General features: G+C 40.1%; 1 protein-coding gene across 6 annotated transcripts in view; it reads left to right on the forward strand.

Moving 5' to 3' along the window:
• Nucleotides 1–25,294, forward strand: part of TACC2 (transforming acidic coiled-coil containing protein 2) — a 157,354-nt gene that overhangs the window by 39,485 nt on the left and 92,575 nt on the right. For all 6 annotated transcript variants that reach the window (XM_063132753.1, XM_063132754.1, XM_063132749.1 and 3 more), the window contains 2 exons: nt 8,937–9,062; nt 24,163–24,303. In XM_063132753.1, the coding sequence (XP_062988823.1) occupies nt 8,937–9,062; nt 24,163–24,303 (267 nt within the window). The remainder of the gene's footprint in view (nt 1–8,936; nt 9,063–24,162; nt 24,304–25,294) is intronic.

A 25,294-nucleotide genomic window follows, 5' to 3' on the forward strand; every position in this document is an offset into this window, starting at 1 on the left:
TTTCCCTGACTCACGAGATGTGTTTACCAGTTCCATGGAGACGCGGTGGCTTGTGTTGGGCAGCGAAACTTCTGTCTTTTAGTTTTATGAGCTGTAAATTGGAGGCTTTAAAAACAAAAAAACCCTAGCTAGTCACAGCACAAGGAAGAGCAAGTGCTTTGCTGTTTCTGTTACTAAACGACATTTATAAGGATGGCTGTTTATTGGAGTAGTAATGGGGCAAATGGGTTAAGCATATTCATTGTAAGTGATGCTCATAAACTTTTCTTGTAGCGGGTCTGGCTTTAACTTTTGGGACATTTGGAACCTTTAATTAGGAACATTTCTGAACCTTTAAAGCAATTGTCCCATATTGTGATCCATGAACTTAAGCCAAAATGTTAGCATTTAAGATGAATTTTGATTTATGGTAAGACTGAGAGGCTTTGATTGTGTCATGTTCCTAACTTATTCATGGATGTTTATGGCGGGGTTTTGAGATCTTTTAAGGTCTTCTCAGGTTTTCTCACCACTTCTTCCATTTTTCCCCCTTATCCACAAAATCCATTAAAGGGAAAAACATAGAACTGTTGCTTCTGTGCCTTCTGAATGCAAGTGCTAGGAGCCTCCATCTGGATTGAGGCCAGATCCTTAAGCACTTCACAGTGCATTGCTATGTGTGGCTATTCAGAGGTACAGTCTCACTGAGCTGACTTCCTGGTAAGTGTGTATAGACTTGTAGCTTTAGGACTCCATTCTATATGCACTTACTTGGTGGGGTACATCTCACTGAATTCATTGGGACTTACTTTCGCATAAATATGCACAGGATCGGGCTATTACTTCTGCTCTATTTATTTCAGTGGTGCTTAAGTGGCTCCAATTATATACCTACCTGAAAATAAGTGTCTCAAAAACTCGCACTAACTGGCTGTAAAGCTGTTTTCACACATGACTCTAAAATCTGCTGCCTAGCCTCAACTTGCATTATTTATATCATTGGAGTGTTGTGAATCCTTTTACTTTTTACTGTCTGTACTATAGAGTGATTTGAGCCTTCTGGCTGAAAATGTACTATTAACTCTCCTTTTGTGACTCCTGTGGGTTTGGATTGCATGGGGCAGGGGTTCTCAATCTGGGGCCTTCTTTAAGAGAGCTGAAAGTGATTGAGGCCCACCAGACAAAAAATGGTAGTTCAGGGGTGGAGCCAGTCACAAAATGGTGGCGGAGGTGGAGTATAGCTTAATTCTCAATTACTGATATCTGTTTGTATTAATATCTAATCCCTCTTTGGAAATTGCTACTTTCTTTGCCACAGCTTTTTCCTTGTAGCAGGGAGTTCCATAGCTCAGCTTTCCTCAAGTGAAGTATAGGTGTTGGATCTGGAGATATCATTACGAGGGGAGGGAGAACTTCCCCACATCCTCTGCTCACTGGACTTCAGCTGGTTGCCTGACACTGGCGGGTGTGTGGGGTGAGCCACCGGATGGTTCGCAGGCACCTGGCAAGAACTCGCGACTTTTTTTTTTACCCAGGAGCCATGATTTTGCCCAAAACTGCAGTTGGGAATATTTACAGAGGTCGCAGTTTATGCAAATTCACAGCTGCAAATAGCACAATTTATGCAAAACTGCAGGTGTAAAGGACCATTTGTACCTGCATTTTTGTGGAAATTGTACTATTTACTGCTGCAAATTTGCATAAATTGTGATTTCTATAGATGTTCCCACCCGTGATTTTGTGCAAATAGGGATTTGCGCAAAGTTGCAACTGAGTCAAGGTAGCTCAGGGATTGTGAGTTGGCAGTCCAGAGGCCTGAGCTGGCAAAAACTTTCCAAACTCCACCCCCAAACTAGATTCATCCGAAATCCCTAATCATTACTCAGACTCCGCATTTCAACCAGAATTTGCTGATCCAGAAGTTCTAAGTAAAAAAGTCTTTTTATTATTTGCCTCCTTCCTTCCACTGTCCTCTCAAAGTATCCTTACTCAACTCCTGTCATTTCTTCCACTTCTCCTTTCACACTTAACTTGCAACCTCTCCCTCCTACGCTGCCAATTTCTTTCACCCATGCCTTGTGCAGCATTGTATAACAGCTTCCCTCTGTTATCCCCTTCCTCTTTATTCCAAGTTTTTTGTTTTTTAATTAAAACAATTACCCTTGCTCTCTAACCATCTTCTGCTGCCATACTTGTCTATAGCCATGGCACAGGACAGTCAAGCAAAGAGCACAGTCTGCACTGCTAAGACCCACCTGAAAGTAGGCTGAGACCGACTGGTGGGACCCAACCTTCAGTTTAAGAAATGTTCGCGTGGGAGATCAGATTTACTTTGGATTGTCACTAAGTCCAAGGATAGTTCCAATATCCTTAAAACAACTATGTGAGGTTAGTTGGGCAGAGAGAAGATCATGAGAAGCAGCCTTATACTGAGTCAGTCCATTGGTCCGTCTGGCCCATTATTGTTGACACTGTCTAGCAGTGGCTCTCCAGAGTTCCAGGCAGGGGTTCTTCTAATCCTACCTGGAGATGCCAGGATTCAAACCTGGGGCCTTCTTCATGCAAAAGAGATGTTCTACCACTGAGCTACTTCATGCAGTAGAACCCAGTGCACTTTGTGGAGTGGGGCAGTATTTTGATCTAAGCCTCTTGTGGGGTTGAAACAAAGACTGTTGTAGCTTCTTTGCCATGCTAGTGTCATTGATGGTGACATAAATGCATGTTCAGATAGAAAGATACCATGGGCCTAAAGAGCATACTCCATTCCCCCACCCCCCCCAGCTCATTTAGACTGCAATCCTATACAGGAGTAAATCACATTGAAATCCATGTGACTTACTTTCCAGTAGGCAAGCATAGGTTTGCACTGTCAAGCACGATTTCTCCAAGATGGTCTTGGTGGCTTCCGTTGGCCAATTCTAGACTAATTACACCTGTTATCTGCAATAAATAATTTTAGCCATTGATTTTTCACTTGGCTGCAGCACAGGCAGATCTGTTTGGATTGGTTGTAAATTGCAATGTATGTGTGCTATTCTGTAATTCAATCTTCTCTTTTATATTTAGTGACTCACCTTAGATTTTTTCCCCTTGTCCCCACTGCAATAACTTGAAGCTGGGTGAATAACTTCTGAACTATGTAAGGTGTGTGCCTGGAATGGGTACCACAGAGGTGGAGTTCGGCCCCACTCCTAATCATGTATTTCTGACTAATCTCATCACCTGGCAAAAGATTTTCCTAGCTTGCCAAGATTCCAGAAGGCTGCCATAAAATCGTGTTTTCATCTGCAGATACAATCGTCATCTGATTGTTCTTTGACCTCTTTGTTCCCAACTATGTGTGTTGTGGTTACTTGGTAGGGAGGCTAGTATGCTGTGTTGCTTCCTTTAAGATTATCTTTAATAATCAGTTTCTCTATGGTAACATTTGCTTCTGTCTTTACTTGAGATTCATGTTTATTTGAAATGGAAAAAGGAATAAACCAACTGGGCCAGCTCAACTGGGAGTTGTTGAACTTTTTCTGTCAAAAACATACCTTGTGCCCTAAATCTCCAGTTGGCTGAATGGACTAAATGGTTATGTGTTAAAACACAGTGAAATATATGTGTTATGTGAAGGTTCTGTTACAACTTCTGGTAATAGGTTTATTTTGGTGGGTGCTGTTTAAGGAACCAACTGTAGTTCTAAATGGCTCTAGTAACCACATCTGTGATTGCAGTTCTCAGTTTTTGTGATAGTTCATAGGTTGCTGGAAAGGAAGCCTCTTGAGTGATTCCATTAGTATTTTGGTTAACCTTCTGGTCTGTGCAATTACAAAAGTATCTCTATATGGAAAATTGTGCATTTAAAATTTGTTTCAAAATGATAACTTTCCATCTATGAATTTGTTTTCACTACAATTTCTTGCCTCTTTCAGAATTATATATTGACAGTGGAACCTAGGGCCCCTTTCGGTTTTACAGTATTCAGATATAAGTATGCTGTGGCATGTTTATATATTGTTTTTGGTTTGGCACAGCCCTTGAATTTGTGCTTGAATTGGTGAGGGATTTTAAACACATAATATATTTTTTATATTTTATCACATATTTGGGAAGTGGGGTTTAAATTTTATATATAAATTGCAGTTGACACAGTTATGTACCACAGTATTCTATATTGTTAATAGGTATGAGAAATTTGGATTGTAATATGTGTGTATTATATATGTATTTCTTTTAATATCTTTTCATATACCCTTTTATATACTAGACTGCTGAAGAAGGCCTATAGTTCTGGTATTGAATGCTATTGTTAAACTTGATTTGACACTTTTCTATTGCTAAATGGCTTTATATTTGAAGCCTGTATAGATAAAGTAACATTATCAGACTTTTTGGATAGTATTCGTCTTCACCATTTTATCTATCACAATTGGTTTATTGCTCCTTGGTTTTAGATTGTGATATACTTGCTGTTTGGTATTGTTCGCTTATTAGAAATGTGAATACAATGTTGGAAACAGAATGACCTCAACAAGAATTGGATGGCTACTTGAATATGTTGGGGAGTTTGGTTTTTATCTTTTTTTATCTTTATTTTTCTTCTTTAAAAACAGAAAAAGACAGTTGATGTGGATTTTTCATGGCAGTCAAATCAGGAGTTTTGAGTATTTTAAAGGCCATGTTTAAAACACCATGGATGAGTTGGAACGTGCTGCAATGTGTCTTGGGCAGTAAGACACAGGACAGTAAGATTCGTTTGACAATAGAACCAATTATCTAGAGGGATGGTGGTCTCTCCATTGTTGGAGGTTTTCTGTTGGTAATGCTCTAGCTTTGGATTTCCTGCACCAATTAGATGGCCTGCAAGTCACACTCCAGCTGTATGATTCCTTTGAGTTACCCAGAGCACAAGTTGAGAACATTACCAGTTCTGGAGCAAAGTCTCAAAAGTTTACATTGCAGGGGTCAGTAGTTTGAAGGGATAAAAGTTTGAAGAGATAAAAGATAGGTAGATAGTCAGATAGATAGATTTAAGCTTTGAATTTTTAATACTAATTTGTTCATGCTGGTAAAGCTACCCAGATGATAAAGCTATCCTGCCTCAGCATTGTTAGCATAAGGCTTTGAAAGCATCATGAAGTTACTTTCCATTGCAAGTTAGGTTCTTATCTTAAAACTGCTCATTTATGAGCCATTCAATAGAATTCACTGGATCACTTGATATTAAGTAATTTCAGGAGAGGAAGAAAACAGCATAGTTTTATGTAAAACAGAAACTCAGTATCTAAAAGTGCTACGTTTTAAAATACTGTATGTTTCTTTCAATAAGGAAAGTTATGCTCAGCTTCTGCTATTTAGTCTGCACAAGATTCAGGGTAGTTCAGTTATGGATTATGACAGAATGCCATATCAAAGAATATTTGTCTTCTGTTATATATGAAAGAGCCGGAGTTAAGAAATAGGTCTACATCAGAGAATTTAGTGAGGCCTCCTCAGTGTCAAGTCCAGGTTTTGTGGGATTCATGGGCAAGATATTCTGATATTTCTTGTGGCTGTCACCACCCTCTCCACACCAATAGTCCAGAAGGAGATGACAAGGCGGGTGAAGGCTGCTGTTGCTGCTCCATTTTCTTTCTCTTGTCATTTTACATAAGCTTGAAGAGGACAGCTGAACAGGGAGAAACATGAACAAGGAAGAGGAGCAGGGCTAGAGGGCTGGGCCCTTTACTGAACTGTGGACCTCAGCAGATGTCCAAATATTCCAGCCTTTGGCAACATCATTTCTGCTTACAAAAGCTTCCTAGCTAGTAGCATTGTACAGTACGGAGTTAATATTTGTTGCAACCTCCCTAGTCGGTTAGAACTTTTTGGCAATGTTTTGTAGATAACTTAAATATATGGAGAGGTTAAGTGGGATTAATTATAGCTATATTATTAGGATTCAGATCAAGGAGCTGCCTCCAGGCCTTTTTACACCATCAGTTGGCTGCCAATAGTGCTCTAAGTGACACCGCCTGATTCACATCTGCCTTCACTCTCTTGGAGGGAGTGCAGTCTTGAACTGGTGATGCACAATTAAGCTTTTCATCTCTTTGAATAATCACAGCAGCAGTACTTTTTGGAATGGTCACAGCAGCAGCTAGGATTGCTGTGATGCATTGTTAGCAGTGTGGACTGAAGTGGAACACTGCAGATTAAAATGCATTGGACATCTGGACTGTGGGTGATTGGGAAACCGCCCAGAGAGCTTCGGCTGTGGGGCAGTATATAAATGTAATAAAATAAATAAATAAATAAACCATATTCTCAAGTGCCAAAAGCAAGAGTTGTCTCATGAGTTACTTTGTGTTGATGAGCTGCTATTGTTATAACTAAATAAGACATGTGAAAATTAATGGTGATCATCATGGCAGACTTAGACAAGTATTGCATGTTATAAATACTGTGACTACACTTATAACTCATTCAGAAATTTTGGGGAAACTTTTCAAATACTCCATAACATTTACTACCTGCTTGTCTATGTGCTTCCATGATGTTACTGTTGTTGTGTGTTCGCTATCCCCTAATGCTAAAAGTGTGCTTTCAGATCGGTAAACATGTGCAGTCTCTACAAGCTTGACCCAGATACCTGCAAACTGCTGCAGCAGATGAGAAAGGAGTGTGTGGTTGCTGATCAAAGCATTACCCCACTGGTGACTTGATTTGCAGGCTGAGTCCATTGATCTTTTGAATGCATTTACTGTGTTCTAGTTGCAGCTGTTGTTAAGCAGCTGGTAGTTAAAAGTGTGAAGCATTTTTCCCTAGCTGTTTCAGTCACAGTAGATACACAATCCTAAGCACATTTTGGAAGCAGTTTTTCCTTCCGAGTGTTCCCCAAGAATTTATCTAGCAGATTGAAAAGGATTTTATTATTCATCGCCTCTTGTCAAGAGTTGCCTTAGAGGTTGCTTTGTTCTGAAAATTCTGTTTGCACAGGACATTCCTCATATGGGTGAGAGTGTGTCGAGGAGTTTGTCAAACATTTTGTAATTATTATTAATTTTTCCAATGGAGCTGACCCAAATATTTAAACTTCAGATTTGAAAAAATTCTCAAATCCGCTTGGTTTACATTGGACTTAAGATTTTCTAACTTTAAATACTTGGGGGTTCATGTCCCTAGTTTGATTTTTTTTCCTTTGGCCTTTTGCTACTCTCAATAAACTTGAAGAGGGGAGATGCAGATTCAAATCCCATCCAAGAGATCCCTTGATCAGGCCAGTCAGCCTATCACATAGGCTCTCTGTGAGAAGGGTAGGGTTCCAACTTACTTTTAAAGCATTTAGGACAAAATCCTATGAACGTTTAGCCAGAAAGAAGTCCTACAACTCCCAGCATTCCCCAGCCATGCTGTGAGTTGTAGGACTTCTTTCTGCCTGAACATGCATAAGATTGCACCCTTTGTATCCAAAGTGCTTAAAAATCTTTATTGTGGTTACCTTCAAAATATTTCTGAGGCAGATTATTTTTACTCCGGTTGTACAGGTGGTAGTCACAAAAACCCCACAGTTCACGACCCAACAACAAATTCTTTGTGGTTAACAAACTATTGTTGCTTAACCCAGCTGGGTTTGCACAAGCACAACCCAACCCACAGTTCAACGACAGCCCACAACCAACCCAGTCTTGAATGTGGGTTGTCATGGTGTGTGAACTCGTCAGTGTGTCGATCTCTCCCCAGTTGCTTTTTTCTTTTAACTATGGTTAAGCAAGTGGTAGTATTATATAGAATCATAGAATAGAGTTGGAAGGGGCCTATAAGGCCATCAAGTCCAAACCCGCCCCCTCCGCTCAGTGCAGGAATCCACTCTGACAGATGGTTGTCCAGCTGCCTCTTGAATGCCTCTAGTATGGGAGAGCCCACAACCTCCCTAGATAACTGGTTCCATTGTTGTACTGCTCTGACAGCGAGGAAATTTTTCCTGATGTCCAGCTGAAATCTGGCATCCAGTAACTTGAGCCCATTATTCCGTGTATATTATTCTGTCTATACCAAGGCAACAAATTGGTGTTGGAGATGAATTCTGAATCCAAGCCTCCTGGACTATCTCTCCGCGACAATGTATTGACCTTCTTTTCTGCTCTGTTAGTGCAATATTGAAGTTTTACATTCTGTTGTCTTGTTAATTGGCAGTAGAAGAAAATAAAATGTCAAGTTGATAATGACTGGGTTCACACCATGAACAACCCATGAAGAAAACCCATGATTTGTTGTTGGGTGTAAATTGTGGGTTGTTCATAGTTAACAAACCATGCTTTATTGTGACTGGATTTAGATGACATAACAACCCCGGTTCAACAACAACCCCTGGTTCAGTGTAACTCACACTCAACCCATACTCAGCCCTTGAGTGTAGGTTATTGTGTTGTGTGATCCCAGTTATTTTCAGGCCTTTAATAGGTCCTTGCCCTATCGGCCTGCATAGCCTGGTCCATCTGGATGTGTTTTCTTCTCTCCCAACTCTACTAAAGACAAGATTTAACAGTGAATTAATAGCTTTCCCTTGTTAAAGGAAAATATCAAATTGCTATCTCTTTGACTTAGAAAAGCTCATCATGAGTAGGGAACATAAAAACAAGAGTGTCGAATGGTTTATATTAGCATATTCTTTTGTAGATCTGTCCTGGCAGAGAGGTAAGCTTTGGTACCAAATCAGCTTTGGGTTTCAAATTCAGGAACAGTCTAGGGAGCTTTTAGAGAAGGACTGTGAGAGTTGAGGGATATAGGAAGCTGGTGATAGAAGCAAGTGACTGCTGGAGAAGTTTGAATATTAATTTTCTATTAGGTATTTTGAAGTTATTATCCACACAAATTGCCCAGCAGTATAGTTGCCAATTTTTGATAAATACTGCTTGTAAAAAAAAAGGGGGGGAAAGAGTAGTTTCAGAAGGGTATCTTAATATGTATTTTCCCTCTGTCATTTTATGCAGTTCTTCAGCTCCTGGCGATGTCATAAAATTGGTGCCTGATGTGGATCTTTCCAAAGAGCCAAAAACCATAGTTCTCTCTGATGGACATGATACTGCTCTGGTTTCTGCTGAGCTGATTGCAACAAGGTAGGATAAGAAATTAGTTGTGGTTATAAGTCCACCTCTCATCACCTCTACGTCCATTCCGGTCATTCAGTGGTCCCCAGAGCAACAGGCTGCCAATGGCTTTGTAACTGCAGACTGCTGACTGATTGGAAATACCCAAGTGGTAATGAGTGGTGGTTCTTCTGAAGTGGACTGGAAATAGGGTATATACAAAGCCCTAAACAACTTGTGACAAGGATACCTGAGAGAGCACCTTCCTGCATTAAGCAGGGGGTTGGACTCGATGGCCTTTTAGCCTTTTTCCAACTGTACTATTCTATGATTCCTATTCTATGATTCCTTCACCAACTTACCCGGCCATTTAGGGCATCTGAGGGCATGTTCCTGGTGATTCCACATGGACCGATTGGAGTCCACGAGAAGAGCCTTCAGTGTAGTGCCCCCCTTCCTATGGAACTCCCTTCCTTCAGAGTCAGGCAGGTGCCAACGTTGTATTGTTTTTGGTGCATCCTGAAAATGTTATTGTTCAATGAAGCTTTTCCAGAAAGACTGGCCATAGTTCAATCTGTACCGTATTCTTTTAAAATGTTTTTTTTTTTAATGATGGTTCCCAGCCCACCCCCATTTTTATTCTTTCATTCCATTTATTCAACACTCCGAAATCTTCGGATAGGGAGTGGTATATACATATTATAAATAAATAAATAAAATGTGCTAATTCAGTGCCTCTTGCTTATTGGAATCCAGAATTAAAACAGCTGTGGATGTAGGCTGCAATCTCAGAAAGGCACTTCTGATGAGAGTGGCATTTGTCCTGAATTGGTATGAATCATCCTGGGGCAAAAGACTTGGCAGTTGGCAGGAAGAAGTACCCTTTGTGCACACATGGGAGAATGCTCAATGTTTTTTAGACCTTTTTGGCCATTCTTGGCAGACCTTTTGAAAAACAAGTGTAGATTCAAAACCATGGCTTTTGTTGCATTCTGCATTTTAGTCATGAGAGCTGATTACCCTTTGCTTTTGGTTAGATATTTCTTACAGTTGGCTTATCAAGCAGCCAGGCTGTGAGATCATGTTTCTGGTTTTGTGTTTTTTTTTATTGCCCATGGCTTGGTTGTCTTGTGTGTTCCCACCCCCACTAAATTTTTGATCCTACATTGTCTAGATTCACAGCAGAGATAAGAGACTGAGATGGAGCTATATTATCCAAATGTCTTTTGAACATTCTCCAGAAAGGATGTGTTAGAAGAAATGCTTATTGTGAAAGAAATAAGAACTGAAAAGCTTCACTAACAGATAGACTTTTCAAAGAACCTTACCACCAAAATATTTGGTCATGGCTTGTAGCAAGGCAGACTTGCTTGTTCTTCAGAAATCTGATAAAACAGTGTGTTCTCTCTTGGCTTCATGCAATTAGGTAGTGGAGAATTAAAGATATGCCTTTATTGGACCAAACATGTACACCTTCTTTCATCCACACTCACATTTAATATGCCATGCTTTTTCTTGTAAGCACAACACAAATGCTGACAACTTTATTTGCTATGATCATGTCTGACTATAAGTTATATTTGAACGTAGTTTCCTAGTGTTTGTTGATATGACTAGGAACTACATGGGAACGGCACAAAAGCATAGGGTTCTTAAGATGTGACAGGAGGATGTAGGGAATGAAAAAATTCAGGAGCAGAATTTTTTTTCTTTTTCTTTCTGAAGCCTAAAATGGACATTTTAGGTAAAATGGGGTGGGGTGGGAGGGGATATTTTCCAATACATTACTTTTTTTTAGAACAATGAATGAAATAGCTTAAAAGCAGTGTTTTTAAAATAACATTGTCTCAGCCAATTCACACTGCTGCAGATCTCTGAGATGTATGATTAAAAAGGTAGAGATGTCGAGGAGAACAGCATTGCTACCAGATGACTTAATGCGTTATATACTTGATGTTAGAAAGTACTTTCAAACGTTGCAGAAAATAGGACCTCTTCAACTATCTGTCCCAACAGTGCAGTCTGGGAGTCTGCCAAGCATATTGCTCCTGCAGTGTTGTAGCAAGGCCTTCGTACAAGCCAAGTCGTAGATGTATACCATCTGCTCAGGAGTCCCAAGGGCCATAACGTTATGTGTCGTGTTTCCATGTTGGATGGAGTTGTGGCATTTAAGCATGTAGGGAAAATTAGTAGCTTCTCCATTGCCTCTGTTAGAGCTTAGCAGAGAGAATCCGTGCTCAAGAATCGGCTACTTTCTGCAGCTGTTCAGTTATGCCAGTTATTAGCTCTGGCAGCTCCTTTAGGTGGAGAAAAGAGGGTACGGGCAAAAAGGGCACATCTGTTTCCGTCTATTGAAGATTGTGACACCATTTTGAATTATGATCAAACAATGCTGATAAGTTCATTTCTCTTTATATTATTAAAAATGTAAACATGATATGTCATCTGCATGAATACCTGGATTAATTTTTTTGTGCAGGCAACTCTGATCAAATGCATTTTCTATGCCATCAAATGGCAATATTCTATGGCAGCAAATAAATCCCAAGTGAGTCCTGGAAGGAGAGGGGCAGTTTGGGATGGGTCAATTCCCTACTTATCCTAATTCATCATCAATTACCAGTTTGAGCAATCCTTCATTTCCAGATGGGTATTTTAAAAGCACCCTTACCATATGGTATGTGTGTATGTAGGCAGTTACGTAATTCCCTTCTTGGACACTAAATATGCTTCTGCTAGAATGGCAAAAAATGGAAGGAGTTAATGGCCTGAGAGCCATCTGCCTCATTCCGGATTTGTGAAATACAGAGTATTCATTCAGAAGTGCAAACTAACAGTTAGATTCACACAGGGTGGCTTTCTGACTAGAACAGGCTAATTGCATCTTCCCATTGTGTGAACATGCAATGAAAGACACACAACGTGCATTCATTGCACTTTCCTGAATGTGTGTGTGTACGCACATACTGGCCTGGATTGCAGTGGCCTCCATCAGTTTAACTGCTCAAACAAACCATGAGTTATTTGAGGGTTGTCTCACCCTCTAATAATCCCTGCCACCTGGGTTTGCACAACATGACAACTTATGGCAAGGCAGGCGTCATGCAAAAACAGTGCTGCTGCCACAGTGGGCTGTCATGTCATGTGAACCACATTACAGTGTTGAATATATCACTCTTTATGAACAACAACAAAAATTGTATTATTTTGCAAGAGCAATGATCTCTCTCATTTCTAGTTTTTCTGTCTTGATACAATACAATACACCTGTTTATCTTACACATCCATATTGCCATGTTTCTTTTTGTAGTTAGCACAGAACAGCTGTTTTGTGACATTATGTTAAAAAATGTCCTTGCTACACATGGTGCTTCCTTTCTATTTCTTCCCTTAAATAATCAAACTGGCACAACAGATTCTTCAACAATGTCCTAATGTTTGCCTTAAAATAATTTCAAAGCCCTTTTCTCTAACACTATTAGCCATCTTATTTTACTTTTGGGTCTGAATGCTTGTCAATAAAAGATGAATTGTGATTTTGTGTGTGTGTGTGTGTGTGTGTAAGTAAGTAAAAATTGGGTCATTCTGTGCTAAATGTCTTCCAGATGGTAGTGTGTAATAGGAGCTCAGATTCTGTCCCTCCATCTGTCCAGTCAAGATATTATATCTTTGTTTTTTGTCTCTCAAGGGCAACTGTCTCAAGCATATTACTTCATCCCACAAACCTAGTGATAACATACTGCTCAGCATAATAGCAGGGATGGCATGCGGGGTGGTTCTGCATGTTGGGAATTTTCTTTTCATCTTCTAACCTTTGAGAGGAAGAGTCTGATGTTAATACTTTTGCACAGCATTTGTGTGAATACATTTCAACAGAATTCTCCAATCCTTCCCCTCAACTAAGTACTTTAAAATTTCAAAATCCGATATTTATGAATAAGTTTTATGATGAAAATACTGTACTTTAATAATAATTTAAAAAAGCATAGGCACAAGCACGGTGGACTTAAACTAAGGTGGGTGAGCCCTTCTTTCCTGGCCACGTGGAGAGTCCCTTGAGTGATCAGGAATAGCTGTTGGATGCATGAGCAATTCCCTCTCTTCCATTTTTCCAAGACAATTTGGATAATTTAAACCAGAGGTGAGTTTGGATCTCCTGGACCAAGTAAAATCTCCTGAATTAAATATAGACATTTTGTTCATTTCCAAGCAGTGGATTTTTCCAGTGTCACAGGGTCAAAATAGTTCTGATGTTGAGCAATGTTTGAAACCAGTGTTTCTGGAAGCAGTGTTGAAGGCCTTTCCAGATTATTTTATTCTTTCTGCTTTTTTGAGTAAGTGCAGATACTTGTCTTACAGGACACCTGTTTTTAAGTAATGTGATGAGAAGCAGACATAATATTGCTTTCGTGGCTTTAAATAAATATCAGGAGACTTGTGTGTTCCAGTGCTGTAAAAGTGTATTTGCAAAGTTTTAAGAAAATTGTGTAGGTGCAATGAGCAGTCTGGTTGGTGTTGTTACCCATTTTTTCCTTCTTTGAAAGGGCTAGATCAGCACTTACAGTGCTGTCCTTGTAAAAAAGAAAAAGAAAAGAAAAAAAAGGTGCATATTTACCAGACTTGGGTCTGATTCAGACAAAATATTTTGTGTCTTAATCATGATTAAGAGATAGTGAGTGTCCTGTGGGGTTATGTGCTACCTCCTCCCAAATTTTGAAACCAGAGTTAAATATTGGCTTGCAAACCCTGGTTAGCATTCACTTCAGTGCAGGTATAATGTCAGTTCTGGCTAATGTTGAAAAGGGAGTGGGGGAATGTCCGTGGAAGAGAGCAGGGGAGTATGTGAGCCTAAACCGCCCAGAGAGCTTCGGCTGTGGGGCGGTATATAAATGTAATAAAATAAATAAATAAATAAATAAAAATAAATAAAGCGTCTTCCTGTGTCTTAACCACAGAATAATAAAAATATGCATTAAGCACTGGCTCTTGTCAACGGTGGGTTTACAAGACAAATGTGGCCCAGAGTCATAGGGCACCCACCAAGAACATGGAATTGCTGGTAGGACATGCTCAAGCTGTAATGACACATGCAGCAGAATAAGGTCCTGAGGTGTCCTACTGCATTCTGAAGATGGGAGAGTCACATTTTTAAATATTCTGCTATGTAGAAAAACAATCTTAAAAATAGAAGATGTGGGGGTGGGGCAACTAGGTTAGAACCTTTCTTCTTGCAGGGAGTTGTGTTTTTTTTAATGAACGTTTTGACACAATATTGCCTACCCTCCAACTGGTACAGTTCGTTCTAGGACCTTAGGATTTTACCAGCTCTTTTTGTTACATATGTAAACCAGGTGATTGTTGTTGTGGGTGGTCATAGACATGTAAGGTTTTATTGACCCAAGCCAATCTAGAGAACGTTAGGCATGCCTGCGTGTTGTTGAAATTAATGGGCAGTTAAATATGAGTCTAGATATGCTTATTCAGAAGTAAATCATATTTACCCCTATATAAATGTTCATAGTATTGTACCTTAATAGTCCAATCCTATACATGTTTGTTCAGAATTAAGTATCATTTAGTTCAATGTAGCTTACCATGCTAACTATAGCATTGAGTGGGAGTTTATACTAGAGCCCAATTTAGAAAGTAAAAATTTGGGGGGGGGGGGGGAAGAGTCAAATGAACTCTTGTAGGCCAAAATGTGTAAAAGATGATAGATTACAGGGCTGTGGTGGTATTCTGTGTACAATGTTGGAGTTCAATTTGTATGCAGTTTTGTGAAATATTTCCCCTGGTGTTCTCTGAAGGGCTGGTGTCCTTGAATGAAGGACAGTCTTATTTGACAGGGCATATCTGTAAATTCAGTATTGATTAGACATTGCGAAGATGCATGGAAGGGCAATGCTAGTGATGCTAAATATAAGCACTATATCGTAGCTTCCTGAATATGAAGGCAGGCCAGCAGCCAGAAAAACTTCACCTCATATAACAAAAGCAGATGAGGGATATTTTTTCTGGAATGTGAACTAGGTGGACAGAGGTTTGCTTTCCCCCAAAGTCCTACATGACCTGGGCCTGCCATATCTTTTTGGGGGGATGGACATATGAACACATTTGCTGTCTATTGAGATTTGCAGATGGGCTCTTGCTTAGGTCCCATGAGAGGTCAGGTTCTTTCTCCTCACTGCCCCCTCTCGTGCTTGGCTTGAGCTCCATCCGCCCTCTATGCCCAGCTTAGGAGGGAGCAAGAAGAGGGGACGGGTGATCAAGGCCTGTCACTGCCCATCCATGTAGAAGATCTGGCACACATACTACCTACTCTAGTTGTCCTGCAGTTTAAGAAGCTGGGTTTTAAGCTTTCAGCCCAATTTTATATATGTCTACTCAGGCGAAAGCCTCATTGCTCCCAATAGGGTTTGCTACCAAATGTATATGAGAGGTCAAATAGATGGAGACCCAGTGCAGGTCTTTTTTGCTGGCAGCCCCAGTGCTCTGAAATCCTCAACCAAAACAGACCTGCTTAACTCAGCTTTGCAGTCTTATTTATTCATGCTTTAAATTTGAATGTGTTTTTTTTTTAAATGTATGTTTAAAATTATATCATTTCTCCCAAAGCTATGGATGTTGTTCTTTTTAATGACATCTTGTTTTTAATCACTTATTTGTATTATTGCTAATAGTGGGGGGGAATGCAGTGATCTTGAAGGCAGAGCCCCTGGGGATTTCCAGGGAGATTGTAGTTTATCTGCCATTAGCAGCAGCAGCAAGAAAAACAGCAATCTCAGAGATGGGGCTTCTGGAGGTTGGGAGAAGCTTTTGCCTCTCCTAGCACCTAGTGACCCTACCTTTGTCATCAGCAGTAAAGCTTTGAAGTAGCTGCTGGGGGTCTTAGGGAAGGCCACACAGCTGGGGTTGGGAAGCGGCATGCAGCCCATGGGGAATAGATTGTGCCTCTCTGGTTTAGACTGATTGATTGGCTTTTTATGCATGCTACCTAGTGTTTTGGCAAATAGGCAGTTGTGAAAGAAGAATAAATTGTTATAATAAATATATGTAGTGCATGTATTTATTATAACTACTTTTCTATTGCCCTTCAGTCAAAATCCTGGGACGTTTTACAAAAGGAATAAAACAGAATAAAAAGAATAAAATGAAATGTAAATAAATAAATAAAAAGATAAAAATTATATCTTAAAAAGTCTGCTTGGTACCAAAAAGATCCTGGAAGGTGCTCAGTGAAGCACTCTGAGGAGTGGTCTACAGCTGGGGCGCCACCACCGAGAAGGCCTCACTTCATTTAGCATGAACACCTGCAGGAAGCCCTCCATTGAAGGCATTAATATACAGGTATGTACAGATAGGGACAGGCAGTCCTTCAAGTGTGTTTTTAGAAGCATAATTAGCGTAGTAGTATTTTTAGATGCTTTTCAGGGCTATGACCTGTTTCTCTAGCTGGCTTGGCCACAATTTTGGTAACCCATAGAATAAGTGTAAATATGCAGGCAATCCAGTAGATAGGTGGCCTTACAAGATGAACCCTGTCTCCTTCCTATTATGTGTGTGTTTTGACTCTGTACTAGGTCATATTTCTGTTATGGCTTTGGGACATAGTAACAGATGCTGTAAAGCAGGCTTCTCCAACCTGGTGCCCTTCACTTGTTGTGGACTTCAATTCCCATCAGCCTCAGTTAGCATTATTTGTTACATTTATATTTTGCCTTTCCTCCAAGGAGCCCAAGGTGACATATCTGTGTGTGGTAGATTAGGCTGAGAGTCAGCGGCTGGCCCAAAGTCACCTAGTGATCTTCATGTGGACTAGAATCCATATCTCTGGAGTCCCAGTCCAACACTCTAACCACTACATCAGACTGGTGTAGCTCTAGCATTGCTAGTGGTCAGGAACCCTGGGAGTTGTAGTCCAAAACATCTGGAGGGCACCAGGTTAGGGAAGGCAGTTGTAGAGACAGTGCCCAAGCATCAGACTGTAATAAAAAGAAATAATACCTAGATAATAAAGGGTGTAAACTTCAAGCATCCAGTTAAAGGCATTTCTTTGTCCACCCTCCATTGGAGCATGAGAGCAACTGTTATGAAGTGGCTGTCCTGCCTCTCTGGCCATACGTGGCATTCCTTTTCCTACCCACGCTTCCTTGCATACCAAACTTGCCTGTTTAAGGGCGTTTAGATGACAGTGATGAGCTGTGCCAGGATTCAGATTTAACATGAATGTGAACGGCACTTATCCGGCATACTCCTAAATTGGCCCCTTTGCACTTTTGAAAACAGCCCAATGATACTTTACTGCCACATAAGATAGTTATTAGATAGAGTACATTTTTAGAAATGTCTGCGCAAGAGCAGTGTGGGTTTTTTGGTTGATGGCTTAATACGTAAGTTGCAGTTAATGGACTATCTTCAGTGAGGCGAAGGCTGCAATCAGCTACCTACTTTCCTGGGAGTAAGCCACGTTGAACCTGGTGTAACCTATGCTTGAATAGACATGGGTGGGATTGCTTTCTAAGGTTGCAATCCTGTGTTCACTTGGGAGTACCCACCCACCCCAAGTCAGTTTATCTTACGTCTAAGTAAACAGCTACGATGGGGCAGCCTTAGTATTCAAAATATTGGACAACTGGGTTGGGGGCAACCAGGATGGCACTTTTTAGATGTGTGAGCAGTGCTAATCTCTTATCTGATGTTTGTGTCTTGCCCACCCATCTTCCTTCTCGGGCCTAGAGGGTGGGTGAGTAGGACTTAAGGCAGGAGAGACAGTGGGGTGAAGATGAAATGAAAGACTTCTTCTGTTCAAATATCCATTCACCTCCAGCCAGCCACCCTATTCTGATGTGCGTGCACATGAGGTTCCCACCCACCAAGTCAGATGACTGGCATTTGGTTGAGGTACCAGAAGATAGAAGTACTTCAAAAGGAATGACCCAAATTCAAAGTTGTTTGAGAATCAGTAGGTTGAATGACAAATACATGAAGTCTTCCAGAAACTCATCGCAGTTTGGTTGCACAAAAGCCCTAGGGAGGTTGTGGGCTCTCCCACACTAGAGGCATTCAAGAGGCAGCTGGACAACCATCTGTCAGGGATGCTTTAGGGTGGATTCCTGCATTGAGCAGGGGGTTGGACTCGATGGCCTTGTAGGCCCCTTCCAACTCTGCTATTCTATGATTCTAGAAGTCCTCATCTTTGCAAAGCAGGGTGAGAAATAACTGACTTGCCTAAAGCTAACCAATGAGCCCATGGCAGAGGTTAGATTAGAACAAAATAACAATGTCGGTATGTTTTTTTCTTTTAAAAAATACTGGTTTAAGCATGTTTCCTTTTTGGAAAACATTTTGGTGATTGTGTTTCACCACAAGAATGGTTTTGAACTGACATGGTTAGTATGGCAGAATATAGAAAAACGTGTTTTTTGCAGGAAAGATCTGTGAGCAGGAGTTAAGAATTTAGTGGGTTTTCTGTTGTAACAACTTTTCTACATTGCTCTGCTGAGGTATCATACAACGGCACACACATGCACAAAAATGTTGCCTTTGTAACCTTTTGAAGTGACTGTTTCTCAAAATCTGCTTTCGTCAAAAGGATTTTTCTTTGATGTGCACGCTTGAAGGAAAAGACTTGTAGTGATGATTTTTTTTAAAAAAAGATTGACCCTGTTCAGATGACACGCTGAGCCATGGTGGATAAGTATATGGCTTAGCGTGTTGTGTGAACCATTCCTAAACATGGTGACTACATAACCACACTCATTAACCATTTACTGCAAAAAGGTTGGCGGCCTAACCATGGTGTGTTGTCTGAACAGTCCCTTTGTTTGTGTTGTGTGTAAATGGTTAATATGCTGGGTTTAATTCTAAAGGGGTAGTTGTGATAAAGGTCCGACTAGATGTGAGTAGTGACGGCTGCAGAAGATCTGTGCATTTCTAAATTGCACGGACAGGACTCTGTTATCAGAATTGACCTTGATTGAGAATAAAGTGCTTAGAAGGTAGAAGTGTAAGGTGACAAGCCACAGGTGAGGTGAGGGTCCCGCACATGTCCCTTTGCACCAGTTCAAGATAAACATCTGGATACACTGCTGTTGTGTTTAGTTTGGCAAACTAAGGCTTGTAGTGCCCTAGGGATGTTGGAGAAATCTGCAACAGTTTCAAGTGAATTCAGATTTCTATAAATCCGACCTCTGGACTCCACAGTGGACCAAGTTTTCTCCGAGTCACGCAGATTCTGCAGACTTGTGGACCAGTTTCTTTTCATCGGGAAAGGGGATTTGAACTAATTTGCATTCGCACAAATGTACATTAGTGCGAATTGACATTAATGTGAATTACTGCTTTTGCACAAGTGCACATTTGCATTAATGTGAATTAATGCATGTAGAATGAAATACTTGTTTTAAAAAATCAAATTCAGTCAGTAAGCGGACGACGGAATGAAAGACCGAACAGATTTAACAGTCAGTATATCCGTAGTAGCGCTTAAGATTGTCTAAAAAATAATAATAATTAAGCTTTAAAAGAAAGAAAGAAGCGTGGTTTCTGCCATCAACTCTTTTGGAGGGAAAATGGACTGAAAGTTGGTTTCAGTCTCCTCTTGCTCATCCTTAGCTGCCAAGCATCTGGTTGGCAGGATTCCAGTTCCTTTTACATGGTTACGTGCAACTGGGGTGTGTTGTGCATCCTCTGCTGAATCAGATAATTTAAGTATCATACCTCTAACATGGGATCATGCCTACAAAACACTTTCTGGTCTTTTCCTGCAGACTACGCCACCTTGATCTGCACCAGGTGGCCTTATTTATTAATTCCATTTCTATACCGTCCAATAGCCGAAGCTCTCTATATAACCCAGCTTCATTCCTGGGTGAAGGCATTAATTTGTGTGCTTTCTTTAGATTAACAACAACAACAAAAATGTCTGGCTGTTCTTTTTTTCATTCTTTCAGCAACCTCGTCTTGTTAATTCCCAAGATATTAAAAAATAAAGTTTTATGCATGAGATGAATAGCAACTTACAGATGGCTGCTGCAAAGTAATTTAGTGTAGAGAAAAGCTTTGATGCCACCATGACATAACGTTTCTGCCCTCTCCATCTTGCCAACAAAGGTTTCTTTCACAATAAATGTGTTACAGCCTTCATCATTTCCCCCACAGATTTGGATGGATTTTTCTGCTGTTTTATTTTTATTATGAAGAAAAGCCTATCAACCTATCATCTAATTTACAGGGATTCTGATGTGGGCATTTCTGATGCCCTGCTTGTTCTCCTGGAAAGTATTCCCCAGCATTTAATCCAAATATTGTTCTTGAAGTAACTGCGATGTTGGTATTACACAGACTGCACATGGCTATTTACAGTATATTTCATTTTATTACCGTATAAGGTCAATGGAAAACTTAGCCAAGGAAAAAAAAACCTAGGAAGCTAAGAAATAAGCACTGGGCAAAATTGTAAAGGAAATCATTGTATTTTTCTGTGTTTATAATATATCCATGCATATTAGCTAATCATTGGGCTTGATTTCAGAAATGGAACTAGAAAATACATTGGGAACAAATACTCTTGTGATATCACGTAATTTTAGGAAAGGTCAGTGAGAAGAATGTCCCTGAGATCATTGTATTGAGGGCCTTTCCAGTCTAGTGAAGGCAACTGTACAGTTGTTTTTAGCTTGTTTAGCAAGCTTGAAATAGCTTTCCTTAAGGAAGTGCCTCTGTTTCAGAGATTGTGGGTTGGTTTGGATGTAACAGGATACAATACTTGGTTTGGATGTAACAGGATACAATACTTTCCCCTACCTGCATTAGTTGCATCAAACCACAGAGTCATGCACTACCCTGTAACGTCTTTTACTCTTTTGTGTGAAAAGAAGGAAGGGATTAAAATTGTCTGCCTTTGATTTTAAACTACCTACAGTTCCCTATTACATTCAAGCTCTGGTAACACTGATTAGCTTCAATTCCAGTTAGTGATAGGTCGGATCATAAACCTTGGTTTCATCCTGCTGTCTTTAAGCTACCGAAGTTTAGATGTAATGGGGAACTCTGGTTGTTGTTGCTTTAAATCAAAAGTAGAAGCGTTTGATCTCTTTTTACATGCCGAAAGAGGAGGCAACAGAGGGAGCGTGTGAGTTTGAGGATTGCTCACCTTGTGCATATAGTACACTGCACTGTGTACTACACAGGCTGTAATTTAGACTCCAAACCATGATTTCAGATCTAGGCATATAGGCAAGCTCTAACTTCTGCAGTTTCAATCTTTCCTCCACCTTTTCCAATGAAACCTGGATGATCTCCTGAACAGTATATTTCATGGGTAGAGCAACTTCCCAAACCGTGATTCATTAGTTTGGATGTAATATCAAGCTGCAAGTTGTTGTTTCAAATTCTGGTTTGCAAAGTAGCATCAAATCATGGCTCCAGAGCTTGGTTTGGCTACTTGAAAACTACATTTGTTGAATGGTGTTAGTTGGGATGTCCAAGCAGACCATAGTTTGGCTTTGCATCTGAACCATCTCACTGTGATATAACGCACCTAGAGTTGTTGGTGCTCTCGGGGGCACCTAATTAGATAGTGTCTGTAATATTGCTGGTGATGAATGGCAGCTACGTTCCTTTCCTCCAGGCATGGGCCAGTTTATAACTTTTTGAAAGGTCTGCATGATAGCCACCTTTAATTGTTACCCCTGAAATCTGTTTCAGGCAAAACATGCCTATAGCACACCCTAAAGGCCCAGAATGTGAAAAGCACCTCTGGGAAAGCCTCTTCTGTTTACTATGAAAAGGTTTTGGCTTTATGAGCATATAATTGGGGAAAGATATGTTAGGGAGAAACTTTTTGCCCATTTATCTGTAGTATTGAAGAGCAGCCTTGTTTAGTTTACTCGAGTTTAGTTACCTTGTCTTATACTTCTGCTGCTTCTGCTTTCCCTGCTAACAAATAACTGGTCCCTTTCAGAAGTTGAAGCTAAGGCTATATGTGTTGTGCACTTCTGCATCTTTGACATAGATGGATAGAGGCTTCTGCTATCTGGGATGTAATGTTGGTACCTGAAGAGTCTCTCAAATTTCATTTTAAAAAAGCAAGTTACTGGCTCACATGGTTCAGACAGACAGAGAGGGTGGGGGGAGAGAGGTGATTCCAATCCTTCTTATTTATTTATTTATTTATTTATTACATTTTTATACCGCCCAATAGCCGAAGCTCTCTGGGCGGTTCTATCACCGCCTCTCTCTTATAAGATACTATCCTAGCTTATTTGAAAATATGACCCTTGAGTCCAGTATCAATTAATGCATAGCAAAGAAATGTAGGCAGATATATTACTCTGAATCTGTGCAACTGCTAGCATCCAGAATGATCATTACCAAGCCTGGTTTCTTCTTGGCCAAGCATGGCCAATGGTCTGGAATGCTGGGAGTTATAGTCCAAAACATTTGGAAGGCACCAGATTGGGGGAAGGTTGGCTTGTAAGTATCTTTCATCCGTTTTGTATAAACATCCAAACTGAATCTGATCTTGGAACCATGGATGTTAATAAATGTCTATGATGACGGAAGAGAGATGGCATTTATCCCAGCACTGGATGTACAGGGAGTTCCTGTCTTAGGAGGGAAGAGAATAGAAGGAAGCTGTGTAGAATGAAGGAAATAGGAATGGAAAGAATTGCAAAGTCTGCAAACTTGGAGGCAATGGAGGGACGCAGATTGCAATACCCATATACTGATGCTAAGTAAATCCTTGTCATTTTATTGTTGGAGTTGCATGGGTACTGGTAGTCTGGGATAGGGAGTGTTAGATTGGTTGAGAACAAACAGACCTGGATTTTTGTTCATTTATGATTTTTGCCATATGCACCGGTGTGTGGTGGTTTGATTTTTTTAAGTATGCACATTACAAACTTCATATGTCAGTTCCAGAACGTAAATCACGATGCTGATGGTATGAGTCCTACAAAGAATTAAATAGGTTTCTTCCCATCCTTCCCCCACCCTGCCGCTCACTGCTTCTCCCTTGCTTCAAATTCCTAGATGATTTGTAATGACAAGCAAGCAACGTTTACCCAGACTGGTTCATTCCATCGGGGAAACTCCATATTTAGTCTTTAGGGTGCCATAATACTCTCTTTTTTCCTTTTCATTTCTCGTCCCCCCCCCCCTCTTTTGCTGCAGCAGACTAGCACTGCTGCCCCTCTGGAATTTTGTCCCATATTTGAATGTCATCTATGTTGCCATGGCACATTCCTATTTTGATTGCTTGTTCTGAAGCTGACGGAAGAAGGATTATTTTATATGCACATGTGATAGTGGCTTATTGCCTCTTTTCATTGACGTTCAGCCTTTTGTATCTTAACTACAAATGACCACACTACAATTGTATTATTATCCAAGTGCTGTTTGCTTTCTGATCAATAGAGGGCACTCCTATATAAAAATATACACATGTAGCTTACCACCTGTATGCACCTGTTCAATAATCTGACAATAGAGGTATTTTCATACTTCAAAAACTCACGAAGTGAAATATCACAATGGTGCAATATTCCTACTGAAATTTGAAAACTACTGAGTCCTGTATTACGGTAAGGTAGAAGAAACTGAAATCCTACAGTTAGAGCAGTTGCAGTAAAATCATCATCATCTAAAATTCTTGAGATGTTAATGTCTTGTTAATATAGTCCAGCCTTCTCCCAACCTGGTGCCCTCCAGATGTTTTGGGCTACGACTCCTATCATCTCTAACTAGCATGGACCGAAACATCTGGAGGACACCCGGTTGGGGAACAATCCATATTCATTCTGATTCTGGTTATCTCATTGTTGTTAGTACAAAATGGATGTTTGCCCTGTGATAGATATAATTAGATGATGATGATTGTATTTATCCAAATAAAAATTCTGTCTCTAAACTATGATATCACCATTTCTTTTAGTACATGGGGTTCCCATGATATTTCTGTCCAAGTCTACAGCTGCTTAGCTTTAGCAGCAGTGCAGCCGCAGTCCTAAATTTTCCACGGAGTGCCAACCATGAGACCAACATTAATCTGGCCTCTCTGTGGTGATAAGCAATGCAATATGTTAAAGAAGTTACTATTTTGTAATCATGACTTATTATCTTGCAGCATATCTCAGCCTGGGGATTGCCAAAGGACTGAAAGTACCATCACATCTGTTCCTGACCCAAGATCCTTGACTCTAGAACCAGCTACCGAGATAGAGCAATCTGCCCAAGAGTGCAGTAGACTGCATGGGGAAAGCAAGAGGTAATATGCATTCAGTTTGGCAAAAGGACCCAATTGGGGCGTATCTTGTTTTGGTTATTAATACGTTGTTGGTCTTATGTTGCAAATCTTGCCATGGCTTATTATTTGAGATTATTTATTTATTCGTTAGTTTCATTTATTTATTTAGTAGATTTTTTATACCTACCACCTGCCAAATGTGTTCAAGGCAGTTTATAAAACCAAATAATAACACAACAACTGATGATGATGATGATGATGATGATGATTAATAATAATAATAAAATAATGACAAAAATATTGTAGAAAAGGAAGAGGAAAAGAGAGGAAAATATACACTGTTGGCCATGAAAGTTAAAGAACTATGGCAACAGGAAAAAGTCACAATTATCCTATTAGTCACACCAGTCACTGGCATCACATCAAAAAACTATACAGAAAACCTTCACAAATTGGGCCTACCAACATACATCCACACCAACATCCAGAAAGCAGTCATACTTAAAACATGCTCAATTGTCAGGAAATTCCTGAATCTGGCAAAGCCCATCATGCCCGTCTATAAAAACTACCATGAGTGAGAAATCAATGCATTGTTAACATTGTATCATCTGTGATACTAGATGAGATTTGAACTTTTTTGTTTTGATATTGTTTTGACTTTAATAGATAATTGTTCTATATGGCAAAATTGCTGAAAAGAAAAATTCAGTGAGAATATTTCCATTTAATAAATTTAGGGCACAATCCTATGGGATTTGCCCTGGGTGCTCATAAGCTTCCATAATTGGAGGCTTGTGTGTATCCAATGCAGAACAGGAGGCACCTCATGCTTCCGGTTCTGCATTTGGAACAACTGTGGAACAATCTCCCTGATGAGGTCCGCCTGGCGCCGACATTGTGATCTTTTCGGTACCAGGTCAAGACTTTTCTCCCAGGCATTTAGCCAGATGGCATTTAGCCCATAGGCTTCGGCTATGGGACGGTATACAAATAATAATAATAATAATAA

This window comes from Elgaria multicarinata, chromosome 8, assembly GCF_023053635.1.
Source record: "Elgaria multicarinata webbii isolate HBS135686 ecotype San Diego chromosome 8, rElgMul1.1.pri, whole genome shotgun sequence".
NCBI classification, from domain to species: Eukaryota; Metazoa; Chordata; class Lepidosauria; order Squamata; family Anguidae; genus Elgaria; species Elgaria multicarinata.